This window comes from Bombina bombina, chromosome 5, assembly GCF_027579735.1.
Source record: "Bombina bombina isolate aBomBom1 chromosome 5, aBomBom1.pri, whole genome shotgun sequence".
NCBI classification, from domain to species: domain Eukaryota; kingdom Metazoa; phylum Chordata; class Amphibia; order Anura; family Bombinatoridae; genus Bombina; species Bombina bombina.
In genome coordinates this window covers 242,705,489-242,719,529 of record NC_069503.1, presented here as the reverse complement: position 1 = coordinate 242,719,529, position 14,041 = coordinate 242,705,489, and the positions used below count along the sequence as shown (strand labels likewise).

At 39.1% G+C, this 14,041-nt stretch overlaps 1 protein-coding gene across 2 annotated transcripts in view; it reads left to right on the top strand.

Annotated features, from left to right (window-relative positions):
* ACBD5 (acyl-CoA binding domain containing 5) overlaps positions 1 to 14,041 on the top strand; it is a 146,098-nt gene that overhangs the window by 11,128 nt on the left and 120,929 nt on the right. For both annotated transcript variants that reach the window (XM_053713907.1, XM_053713906.1), the window contains exon 5: positions 2,208 to 2,322. In XM_053713907.1, coding sequence (XP_053569882.1) covers positions 2,208 to 2,322 — 115 coding nt within the window. The remainder of the gene's footprint in view (positions 1 to 2,207; positions 2,323 to 14,041) is intronic.

Below are 14,041 nucleotides of genomic sequence, written 5' to 3'. Positions count from 1 at the left end.
TAAACAGAAAGCCACAGTTTGTAGCTACTACTAGAAACAGAGAAAATCTAATAATGATTATTGAAAGGGATATCGATGATTTAACCCATCACTTCCCTTTGAAAATTTGCAGAAATAAAATGCAAACTTACTTTGGGTTTGACTTTTAAACCATACAGTGTTTTTTTTTTAAATTTTATTTAAAGAATACCCCCCCCAAAAAAAAAAAACCCAGCCTTTATCCAGAGCAAAGCTGTAAGAAGATTAAGCAGAACCATGGCAGCAAAAATTAAACTTATGTGAAACAGACAGAACGTGTCATTTTAATACATTTTTAAATTCACTTCTGTTATCTAATGCATTTGTTCTCCTTTGTTGAAAAGCATACACACAGGAAGGTTAAGGAGCAGCAATGTACTACTGGGAGCTAGCTGGTGACTACACACATTTGTCTTTTGTCATTGGCTCACCAGATAGTGCATTGCTGTTCTGGAGATGACTTAAAGGAGCGATACTAAATACATTTTCTAAGCAAAGTGTTGCGATTATGCCCCGTGTCTAGTCAAGAATTCCGCCATGTTGAAATCTACCTGGCACTACATTGCAGTGCTGACGTGTTTGTAGGTATCTGAAGGAGAGTTGCTGCACATATGCAGTGTAACCTGGGTTACCCATGATTACAGAGATACACATAAGTAAAACAGCAACTTAAAAGGAGTATAGTGCACGTGAAGACAGGGACTCTGCCTAAATCCCCCAGTCACAATGAAACAAGGTAAATGTCCACAGCACTGTATAATTCTTTTCTTTATTTCAATACAGACATCAAATGAAGCGACGTTTGGGGTTTGTTAATCTTTATTCAAGCATGAATAAGGGTTAACAAACCCGAAACGTCACTTCATTTGATGTCTAAATTTAAATAAAGAAAAGAATTATACAGTGCTGTGGACATTTACCTTGTTTCATGATTAGAGAGAGGTGCATGAAATGCATTTAATGTTTAGTGTCTCTTTAACAACAACAGCGCACATATTAGAGCATTTTTATTTTGCACTTTATGTTTATTTAATCCAGCCTCTTTACCACAGATGATTTCTGCACTTCCTGGTTGTTCTCTTTCATTTACATGATATATATATTTTTTTATTTAAAGAGATAGTCTACGCTAAAATTGTTATTTGTTTAAAAAGATAGATAATGCCTTTAGTACCCATTCCTCAGCTTTGCACAACCAACATTGTTATATTACTATACTTTATAACATTTAAACCTCTAAATTTCTGCCTGTTTCGAAGCCACTACAGACAGCCTCTTATCACATGCATTTTTATTTACTTTTCACAACAGGAGTCTGCTAGGCCATATAGATAACATAGTGCTAACACCCGGGGAGTTATTTAAGAGTCAGCACAACACTGCTAAAATGCAAGTCAATAGATAATAAATAAAAAGTCATGTGATCAGGGGGCTGTCAGAAGATGCTTAGATACAAGGTAATCAGAGGTAAAACGTATATTAATATATCTTTTTTGGTTATGCAAAACTGGGGAATGGGAAATAAAGGGATTATCTATCTTTTAAAACAATAAAAATTCTGTTAATTCTGTCCCTTTAACCCCTTGAGTGCTAACGACGGCTCTGAGCCGTCGCAGAGTTTCTCACTCAGGTGCTAACGACGGCTCAGAGCCGTCGCTACCACTCTCTCACCTTGAGGGAGATCTGGGGGCTCCCACCCGCTCCTACCCAGGCGATCATGCCTATAGAGTGACAGGCATCGCCAGGGCTTCCCGTTTTGCGTGGTGACGTCACGTGTAATGACGTCACCGTGCAACTTTATTTAAAAAAGACAATGGACAATATAGGGAAAGGGGCATGCTGCTTAGAAGCCTTATCTCAGGCATCTAAGCAGCTACAGACCCCCAAGACCCACCGTTGGAAAGGTAATCGCCTAACCTTTCCAACAGTATAAGTCTTGGGGATATGAAAAGAAAAGAAAAAAAAGTAAAAAAAAAATATTTTAAAAAATGTAAAATTAAAGAAAACTCAAATGTGCTTAGCACCCAGGTGGGAAAGTGCTTAGCACTCAAAGGGTTAATGTCCCTTTAAAAATGTAAGCCTGCTCAAGATTAGAACAGCTCACAGTAGTCTTTACTGATTGACCACATGAAATGTTGACAGGACACTTTGAATGTTATATTTTGTGACCTCTTGCCTTTGGACACTAGATCCTTGAGACCATACCAATGACGGAGAAAGTGGAAGAATTACTCAAAGTCATAGGCCCATTTTATGAAATAGTGGAAGACAAAAAACATGGCCGCGGATCTGGTGTAACATCAGGTTGGGCTAACTCTTTGTATTTAGTACAAATATAGTAAATATTTTCCTTTATTGCTTTCTGTCCATTTTCATCAAACAAATCTTTTTGTTCTCTTTCTTTCTGCATGCCAGTGCGTCTGGATAAGGTTGCTAAGTCTTTAGAAGGTAGGAAGGAAAAATAATATTATAATCGTTTATTAGTGTTAATTTATTTTTAGCTGTCTATTTCATTTATTTTGAATGAATACATTATAGAGTAACATTTATATATTAAGTGTTTTTTTTTAATTTATTTGTTATGCATTCTACATACTACTTAGATATATATATGGATACAAATCCTTCCAGTCTGGGATCTTGTGCTATTAAAATTCAACCCTAAATATGAAAACAACATTTCTCTCAATTAGAGGAGCAGACAACATAACCAAAAATAGCTATAGGCTATCTGACCTAGCATAATGTTTAATTAGGCTATTTGTAGCTATCATCGGGCTAGACTGGGAACTGTGTGTTCCCAATAAATATATATGTATGTGTATATACATATATATATATATTAACACATACATATATATGAATATATTCAGGGCCGGCTCAAGATTTTGTGCTGCCTGGGTCCAAGAATGCAATGATGCCCCACCCAGTAATAACATTACTGATTAACATATCAACCTATTAGCCTCGCCACTGACCTTACTAAGCCTGCCTACCTGCAAGTAAACAATATTTATGCACAATTGCGCAATGAGTTGTAAGGAAGTTAGGGAAGAGGTGTACCTTTCTGTGTCTTTGTGCATTAAAAGGCTCTGCTGCCTTCCCCACAGAGACCAAGAACAGCAGTGATCTGGGTCTGCAAGTGACTGAATCAATCGCTGAAGTGCTGCCCCTTGTCAAGTGCAGCCTGGGTCCGATGAACCCACTTGGTCCCATGGTTAAGCCGGCCCTGTATATATTAATATACATATATATTTACAATTTGCTGTGTGACTTACCCCTTTCACTGCGTTAGGTTCTCCACCGTGTCTCACAGCATGAGAACGAGGCTCCCATTTGAGCCTATGGAAGCACGCTCTCATGAGAACAATGCTTTTGTGCACATTTGCGTGTGCTAGTATTACTAAGTTGAGGGCAAATATCGCTTTTGCAGAAGCAATATTTGGTGTTCAACTTGTAATCTAGCCCATAATGTTTAATAAAATACAGCAGTATGCTTCTTTTAAAAAAGGTTCTTTATTACATAAATGTTCTTTACCAAGATAAGTACCTTTTCCACCTCCCAGTTGCAATACAAATGTACACTGTAGTTTGTACACACCCTCCTTATTTGATTCTCGCTCAATCATTTGCATCATATGTACACACCTATAAAAGTTTCTGTATATTCCTTGATAAGCACCAGTTTTCTGGAGTTTTCTAAATCACAGGTTTTTTTTCTCATTTTTTTCTTAAAGGGACATGAAGCCCACTTTTTTCTTATTTTCTTCTTCTTCAAATTATCAGGTATTTGTAGAGCGCCAACAGATTCTTCAGCGCTATGACATAGGTGGTATACAAAATAACATTTACAGGGGTTAAGTGGGTAGAGGTCAAGTGGGTAGAGGGCCCTGCACTGTTGTAGTCGGCTCTTATGAATGTGAACTACAAACAGCTGGGCTCATAGGCTTACATGCTGTGGGGTTTAAGGGGATAGCAGTGGAGATAGGAAGGTTAGTGTAGGTTGTATGCATCCCTGAACAGTATAGTCTTCAGGGAGTGCTTGAAGCTTTCAAAACTAGGGGAGTCTTGTGGAGCGAGGCAGAGAGTTCCATAAGATGGGAGCCAGTCTGGAAAAGTCCTGTAAACAGGAATGTGGGGAGGTAACAAGAGAGGAGCTTGAGGGCCGTGTTTCTGGCGAGTCTTCAGACTCGCCAGAAACAGCAGTTATGAAGATAACCTGTCCGCCTGCTCTGAGCAGAGATCGCCACAATTCTACCCGATCGAGTACGATCAGGTTGATTGAAACCCCCTGGCCGAGAGTCTGCAGGGGGCGGCGTTGCACCAGCAGCTCTTGTGAGCTGCTGGTGCAATGCTGAATACGGAGATCGTATTGCTCTCCGCATTCAGCGATGTCTGATCAGGTCCGACAGATATTTGATAAATAGGCCTCTATGTCTGAGATGTAGGGGGGCAGTGCAGTTGAGAGCTTTGTGTGCCAGAGTGAGAATTTTGTGTTTAATCCTAGAAGCAAGAGGAAGCCAGTGAAGGGATTGGCACAGAGAGGTGCAGCAGATGAAGAGCGACGTGTAAGGAAGATGAGCCTGGCAGAGGCATTCATTATGGATTGTAAATGAGCTAGGAGGCAGCTAGGGAGACCAGAGAGGATGGGGTTGCAGGAAAGGATGAGAGAGTGCATTCAAATCTTAGTTGTGTCTTGTGTAAGGAAATGTCTAATTTTAGAGATGTTTTTAAGGTTGAAGCGGCAGGCTTTAGCCAAGGACTGAATGTGAGAAGCAAAAGAGAGATCTGAGTCAAGTGTGACCCCAAGACATCGGGCATGTAGGATTGGAGTATTGATGGAGTTATCAACAGTTGTAGAGAAATGGGGGGGGGGGGGGTGGAGATTTTGGAAGAAGGGGGGAAATAAGGAGCTCAGTACATGATTCAGATAAAGCATGCAATTTTAAACAAGGTTCTAATTTACTGTTTGTCAAATGTTTTTCCTTCTCTTTGGTGTCCTTTGATAAAAAGCATAGAGGTAAACTCAGGAGCGTGCACTTATCTGCAACACTATATGGCAGCAGTTTTTAAAAAAAGCACTGGTAAAACGGCTGTCAGGTGTGTGTTTGCTGAAATATGGCTGAATAATCTGTGTGCACTTTAATTTTGTTCTATTTTGATCACACTATTATTCATCCAGAGTAAGACTGTAGCCCTTGAACCTTTTTGTGACAATAATTGAGGCAGTTTATTCTGTGAGAGTATATATGTGTTAAAACTATTACCCACATTTGTGGGGCTCACCTAATCATAGTAGTAATTACTACAGGGATCTTTTTTTACTCACAGAGTGTGGTTTCTCAGTTGTAGGCCAGATACCCTGTTGAAGCGGACTAGTGTGTTAGTGAATTTTGAAATTATGGCAGCAGTTTTGGAGGAATGTTATACATTTTCAAGAGCACTTTTCCTACCATATATTGCTTTAAATATGCACACGCTACCTACCTAGGTATCTCTTCAATAAAGAATACAAAGAGAATGAAACAAAATTCATAATAGAAGTAAATTTTTTAAATTTGTATGTTCTGTCTAAATCATGAAAGGAAGATTTGGGGTTTCATGTCCCTTGAACTATAACAGAGACAGTACAGGATTCACATATCTTAAAGAACCACTCAATGCAGTAGAATTGGATAATTAACAAGTGCATAATAAAAAGACAATGATTTAACACCTACTCTGAATTTCAAATAAGCAGTAGATTATTTTTTCTGAAAAATATATATTTTTTCTCTCCCATTTTCCATTCCCCTGTATCATGTGACAGACATCAGCCAATCACAGACGAGTATACATATACCCTGTGAGCTTGTGCACATGCTCAGTAGGATCTTATTCCCCAGAAAGTGTGAATATAAAAAGATTGTGCAAAATTTGATAATGGAGTAAACTGGAAAGTGTCTTAAAGTTGCATGCTCTTTCTGAATAATAAAAGTTTACTTTTATTTGAGTGTCCCTTTAACTTGCCTATCTGCTGAAAACCCTGCTTTATACAATTGTTGTGGAGGACTTCTTAGTCATGGTCTTCTCCACAGGTATAGCAGGTACACCAGGACACTCAGCCTCTAGAACGATCACCTAAACACCAGCTCATCTAATCTAACAAATAAGCAAAAACTCAACTGATGCCAGTGTGAAGGGGGAGGGTGTTTATAAACAGCTTCATTGTTGGCACAGGTTTAGTAGAACAATTGATTCAAACAGTACTTTACTGCTTAATTTTAAAGATTATACCTTTTGGTGGGAATATTTTGAGAAGTTAGCGGATATAAATAGCTTTAAAAAAAGGGATCTTAAATAAGTTTTCTTTTTAAAGTGATGTTCCTTTGCAAAAAATAAATATAAATAAAATTGTGGGGTTTGTAGAGTTGTTTTAGCCAGGAAGCAATGATCATGCACAAACATGCATTTCTTTATAGTTTCAATGTTTCAGTATCAATTTAAACAGCATTAAAGTGAAGGTAAACTATTAAAAACGGCATTTTCATTCATCAAAGTTTAGAAAGCAGCCATTTTGATTAAAAACTTACCTCTCTTCTTTGCACAGCCAGAGCAGCTTCCCCCACCTGGAGATCCTCTCTTCACACGTCAGCAATGACTAATCCAGCTTCCTCCAATCACGGCATGGCCTCAGGCAATGACTACCCTGGGGGGAAAGTCGTGATTGTAGGAAGCTAGATTAGTCATTGATGACATGTGAAGAGAGGATCTCCGGGTGGGGGAAGCTGCTCTGGCTGTGCAAAGAAGAGAGGTAAGTTTTTAATCAAAACGGCTGCTTTGTAAACTTTGATGAATGGAAGTGCCCCTGTTTTTAATAATATTTTTAAAAAACGGGCTTTCATTCATCAAAGTTTACCCTCACTTTAACTTAGTGTGTGTATGTATGTATGTATGTATATATATATATATATATATATATATATATATATATATACAGTATATATATATATATATATATATATATATATATATATATATATATATATATATATATATATATATATACTTTAGTATAATGTGCATAAAGTTAAAATCCTTCAAGCAGTAATTGATAGGGTCTGTTTTTTTTGTATACATAGAATGTATAGTTTTTAACATCAGACTCATTTTTTTAAATTTGCACAGTATATATCAGCAATTAATCTCTGCATTTCCAAGCACCTGCATACAAAATAAATGTTTCATAACCGTTTAAATCGTCTTAATTTAAAAAACAAAACAAAAAAAAAAACCATTCCGTCCAGGGACCTACCCTTTGAAATGCAACTTGAATATTCTTTATATTATCTCCTGTGCTGTGGCCAATTATAGATACTGTATATATGAATAAACTGCAGGGCTTTAACGTCTGGAGTATTCACTGGAGTATTCACTTCAACTTTTTGCAGGAATAGGGTAACTGTATATATGAATAAACTGCAGGGCTTTAACGTCTGGAGTATTCACTGGAGTATTCACTTCAACTTTTTGCAGGAATAGGGTAAAAATACTACCTTTTTAAAGGGGTAATTTAGACCAGATTTTATAGGGGTACAAAGCCATGATTTAATGTCCACTTGGATATAGAGCAGGGGTGGGCAATTAGATGTTATGTACTATATCTCCCATAATGCTCTTTCAGCCATAATGCTGGCAAAGCATCATAGGAGATGTAGTCCATAACATCTGGAAGGCCGATAGTTGCCCACCCTGATATAGAGTCTTAGCTAAAATACAGTTGACCCCACTGGTCTTACTAATTTCCATTTATGAATTGAAGGATCTAAAATTAATCTAGTTCACTGAATTGAGATTTTCTATTCCCAGATTATTTTTCTTTTCCCCTCATTTCAGGTGAGCAGGAGGCTCTTCCATTCATTCTGATACCCTTATAATTATGATGAGTCAGCTTGTCGTCTCTCTTTAAGGGTAATTTTTGTATTTGGTTACTAGTTTTCATTTGCACAAATTATCATAATAAAAAATAAACCTCCTCATGTGGTGTCTGCTATCTCTATTGTTTTCTAAACTGTAAATAGTTTTTTGTGTATTATCTACAGGCAGAATGGTTACATTACAGTTTATCCAGCCTCTTCACTTTATATAGCTTTTTATGTCTTTACACATATATATACAGAGGTGGAAAATATCACTATGGTTTACTAGTGCGTAGTGCCAAGGGACGGCACACTAAATACTGACTTTCGCCTGAAGAAGCTATTTTGTTCTGAAAATTGTGTTTTTAGATTTTATATATATATATATATATATATATATATATATATTTAAATTCTTTATTTATTCCGTGAAAATGACATGACACAAACTTATTTCCCCACAATCTGGGGTTCGACATTATCCAACAACAACCTGCATTTGTTAATCATAATGCGCACACGAGAAAAAAAAAAACACATAATGATCAATAAATCTAGTATCAACAGTGCATGTCTTTCACATTTTATATGTATACTTTTTGGCCAGTCGGCCTTCTCCCCCAGGGTGTCAGATTCTTGCCTCATCTCAACCCCATCTCTTGTAGCTCCACACTAAGCAAAACCTACACTCCAAAATCTAGTCTCCAATCCCCTCTAAACTGGGCTTCTAGTATATATTCTGAATTGCATATAGGATACATAAATTTCTAGGGTCTGTATATATATTGCCCATTTTTTCATGAAACGGGTTGTACGATTAGAGATGTCCCCCATAGTGTCAGCTTGCTCGTAAAGTAGTTGTGTATGTATCTCATTTTTTAATTGTGTCAATGTTGGGGCCTCTCTGCTCAACCAATTTCTGAATATAAGTTTCCTGGCTAAAAGGATAGTATTATGTGTAAATGTTGCTACGTCTATATTTAGGCCAGGGCATTCCATGAGCGTGATCATCTGTAATGTGAATGCTTCAACCGGGACATTGAGGGTTCTCAGCCAGTGGTGTATCATACACCAGAACCTTGTCAGTTTGGGACAAGCCCAGATCATATGTGTTAGATCTGCCTGAGTCTGTGAGCACCTAAGACAATTCCCTGTAGCATTATTTTCCCATTTTCTGTAAAGTTTAGGAGTGACATAGGCTAATTCAAGTATTTTAGTGTGTGACTCCCTGAGGTCCATTGACAGGGTGGCCTTTCGGAATTTTTGTATACTGTTTGAATCTGTTCCCCGGTTACGGGAGTGTCCAATAGCTCAGACCATTTTATACTAACATGTTCTAACGTGCATACATTATCATGTGGACCCATGTGTGTATAAGTGGCATATTTGGGTCACCCCATTGGTCTCCTTCGGGTTATTTGTCGAGCCCATCAACTTAGTAATGTAGTGTTTTGCCTGTAGGTAAGCAAAATGATGTGTGCGCGGTAATGTATAGGTCTTTTGTAGGTGAGCAAAAGTACATATGGTTTTCCCATCCCCCTCCAGTAACTTTGACACTCTATCTATTCTGAGAGATTTCTTGAATGTCTGTGTAGTCATTCCCGGTAGGAAGTCAGGGTTTCCGTGCAGCGGGATATACTTAGTGAGTTCATATTTATATTTCAGTCTATCGCAGAGCTTCCTCCATGCTCGAAGGGGCTGCTGAAGGAGGGAGTAGTTAGTCAATATTTTGTCCGTTTTGTCTGCTGTCAAATGAGGCAGTATAGCTAGTGACCAGGGTTGAACAACATGCTGTTCTAGCTCAGGTATTGTAAAGTAAGTTCCCCCTGTCATCCAGTCAAGTATGTATTTTGCCTGTGCGGCCCAACAGTATAGTTCTACATTTGGAACCGACATGCCCCCGAATCTATTGTGCTTATCATTCTAACTGAGTGTATCCTATGCTTTTTATTGGCCCATATGAAAGAGAGGAAAAGAGATTTCCAGAAACTCAAATCCGTCCTATGCAGTACTATTGGCAACATTTAATGACATAGAGCAATTTGGGGAAGAGTACCATCTTGATAAGTACTATCCTACCAGAGATAGATCATGGTAATTTAACCCAGTGGGTAGTAAGATCCGTTGCAACTCTCTTCACGGGTGTGTAATTAGCACTATACCAATCTGCCGGATTCCTTGAGAGCCTAATTCCTAAATATTTAAAGGTGTTTCCTGCCAGTTTGAAGTCATAGTGGAGGTCAGGGATGTCATTAGCATGGGGCAGCCATATTAGCTCAGTCTTATCTGTGTTGATCTTGTATCCCGAAATTTGGCCAAACTCCATTATTATATTCATTAATAGAGGGATAGTCAGTCTAGGGTTTTGCGCATACAACACCATGTCATCTGCGAAGAGTTACAGGTGTATTGTATTGTTTCCAATTTTAAAACCATTGGTGTTTTGACAAATTTTTGCAGCTAGGGGTTCCAGTGCGAGGTCGAAAAGGAGGGGTGACAGTGGGCACCCCTGCCTTGTGCCTCTTACCAAAGTAAATGGTTGTGAAGGAATCCCATTAATCAATATAGCCGTCTGAGGGACGGAGTACAGTGCGTTCAATGCTTGCGTAAAGTCACCCGTGATTCCGAATTTGTCTAGGGTATAGAATAAATGATTCCAAAGGACTTTATCGAAAGCCTTCTCCGCCTCAATAAGTAGAGCACAGGCTTCCTCCGATTGTGCCACGCGACATTTCCCTGCTGTTTCCCAGTAGTGCGTTAGCAGAAATTGTAAAGTACGCACATTCACCACTGATGACCTGCCTTTTTTACGAACCCCGTCTGACTAGGATGTATCGGCCCCGGGAGCACCATTGCCAATCTGCCAGCTAGGATTTTCGTGAATAATTTGTAATCTGAATTCATTAGTGAGATTGGGCGATATGACTCAGGAGCCAGGGGGTCCCTATCCGGTTTAAGAATAAGACTTATATTTGCCTCTGTAAATCTCTTAGACAAAAGGCCATCCCCCTAATATAGCATTGAATACAGAAGACAGCGGATTAGCTACTTCTTGTTGGAGTATTTTGTAGATCTCCGCTGAGAGGCCATCTGGGCCAGAGGCCTTCTCCAGCAGAAGTCCCCCAATGACTGAGAGTATTTCTTTTACTGAGATATTGGCATTCAGTCCTTGTCGTTGTGGATCAGTCAGGGAAGGCAGGGTGAGGGTGTCCCAAAATCTATCTCTGAGCGAGGAGTCCGTCTCCTGTGTGGTGTATAGGTGAGAGTAGTACTGACTAAATACTCTTTGTATGTCTGTCGTGGCTGTGTGTACGATATCATTATGTCTAATGGCTGATATGGTGTTGTTTCCTCTAGTTAATTTCATTAATCTAGCAAGCATTCGGCCTGTTTTGTTACCATGTCGGTAAAACCTAGCACGCATCTTCGTCAAATCCCTAGCTGCACTTTGAGTCAGATACGTGTCCCTGTTTGCCTTTGCATTTCAATATTTTGTTCTGTTAATGTTCGTAGGGTTACGTAGTAATCTGTTTCTTGCGTTTAATAACCGCTTAAGTAGTAAATCCTCCATTTTATTTTTATTTTGTTTTCTGAATTTGATGACATATGAGATTGTGGTAACTCTAAGTACCACCTTTGCGGCCTCCAAAATTATAAAGAGTTACTTCTATGTTCCTGATTTGTTGAGGTGTAAGTCAACCACTCCCTTATAAGATGGTTTCTAAAGTTATCGTCATGTGTGAGGTATCTGGGAAAAGACCAACCGGTTCCCAGTGTTCTTGGAGGTCCTACATTTATTTTCAGTGTAATTGGGGCATGGTCTGAGATTGTTGGGTCATCAATTCCCACATCTCCAATCTCAGAACTCAAGGACCCGGAAACCAAGAAGTAATCTATGCGTGATAGAGTGTCCTTTGCAGGCGTGACACATGTATAATTTCTGGCCTCCGGGTTCCTATCCCTCCAAATATTGGAGAGGAGGAGAGCGTTGGAAAATTTGCAGAGTATATTAGTGTCTTTCTTAGAGTGTAGGGTTCTGGTACGAGTTGTGTGTGCATGATTTGGGTTTTAGTATCTATCTGCGGGCGTCTGCGGTGTGAGGTTGTAGTCACCAGCCAATATTATTGGAGGATCCGCCATCTGGAGAAGGCGGGTCGTAAGATCACTCCAGAAGTCCTTTTTATGTGTGTGGGACCCATATACCCCTCCTATCAATAGTGGAGACCCAATGAGCATAAGTTTAAGTAGGACATATCTCCCCTGTGGATCAAGTACCGTCTGAGTTACTGAGTAGTTTAGGTTCTTGCGGAAGAGGAATGCTACTCCCCTTGCCCGGCTACTTTCATATTTAGTGCAGATAACTTCTACCCACTCCTGTTTTAATTTCAAGTGTTCACTAGGCTTTAGATGAGTTTCTTCAAGGATCGCTATGTCTGCCTTTCTAGAATTTAGATATTTTTAGTGTGACTTTTCTCTTAATAGGCGGCGTGATCCCCCCCACATTCCAAGATATAATATGTATCCCCATCCTCAATGATTAGGTAGCGTATTACTACAATGGTATGTCCTGTGTATCGCAGTGTTTATGTAGTTTGGGGGATTACTTATGAAGAACAGTTTTTATGTGTGCAACAATATTACTTACAGTTCTGACATCCTGGGGTCTCCTCCCTAGCTGAAGAAACAATCCTGAAAGAAGTGTTCGCTCAGTTACAAGGTATATAAGCAAAGAAACAATGAGTTAATAACAATCAGTAGTATACAAATCTTGGATCACCTATACGGATAAAACAGTTCAAACAATGAAATAAAGCTAATATTCAACAGTCCCCCCCTCCCCCCCTCTTGGGGAGGGAGACCCAAGTGCTTACTCCATCATGTTAGTATTCATGTAAACATTAAGTGTGGCAGGAGAAGAAAAGGTGTGCATATAGTAGGTATTGGCCTTTACTGCAAAATGTCAATGCAGTTTCTGCTTCTCTTCCTTTCCAAGTCCCCAAGAAATTAGAGTAGGTGCGGCTCTTGTAAATATGGTAATATCTCAAACCTTTTATGTACAGTCCACAATGTGTGCCAGTTCCTTTTAGAGATGTAATGCAGTTTCGATAATCGCTACACAGTAAACTACTATCAGTTTAGGGTTTTCCCTACTCAGTCTCTCAGATATTCCTGCTGCTGAAGTCGGAAGCCACGTGGAACACGTGCAGCCGTTAATGAAGTGTGTATATTTTGTTAACTCTGCAGCCTGTATCTATAGTAAGCCCACTATATACAATATCGACCTGCGTTGGATTAGTCCCTCCAGCTATGTGAGTTCTGTAAATTGGGCTGCAATAAGTGACTGCATGTGGGGCAAGATGGAGGCTGTTATGGGCTCCGTAACCTTGCAGCTGATGCAGTTCTGAATATGCTTGAAGCAGTGGATCTCTGCGCTCATAAGTTGTGTCCTGCTGCCTACAGCCTCAAGATCCAGGAGCTTTGTTCACTCCGATATTGCGGTCTTGTCGAGTCGCTTTTTTCTCCTGATTCACCTCCCTGTCTTTTACTGTTATTTAGGCTTGCCGGTGAGGGTGTAGGTGATATTACTCCACGCCGTTGTTGCCCAGGCAGGGTTAGTGGTCTCCCCGCTAATGGTAGTGGCTTTGTGGGCTGATTTTGTTTAGCTTTTAGCGTCTGTTTATGGGATACAGGAGCAGAGCTCTTCTAGGTGTGTCCGTCCTCGGCGCCCGCCCACCGGAACTTCTGTGTTTTTATATTTTATCTACATATTCCCTGTATTTTCTGTTTGTATCTTAATAAAGAGACCGAAAAATAAATATGGATGGTCATAAAACAACAATTCTAATGGTGGCCTAAGACTTTTGCACAGTACTGTGTATGTGTGTGTGTATGTATATATATATATATATATATATATATGTATGTATATATATATATATGTATATATGTATCTCTATCTTAAAGCCTTTTGCCTGCCTTTTTGTATAACACCTGAGACTTCATATCTTTGAGACGTGTTTTGTGCAATTAATTTTTTTAAATAATTTTTATTAGATAGTTTTATTATGAGTGTAAATGTGCTTTGTAATGTATTGTTGATGTGTTTTGTGACATTTTTGTTTTGC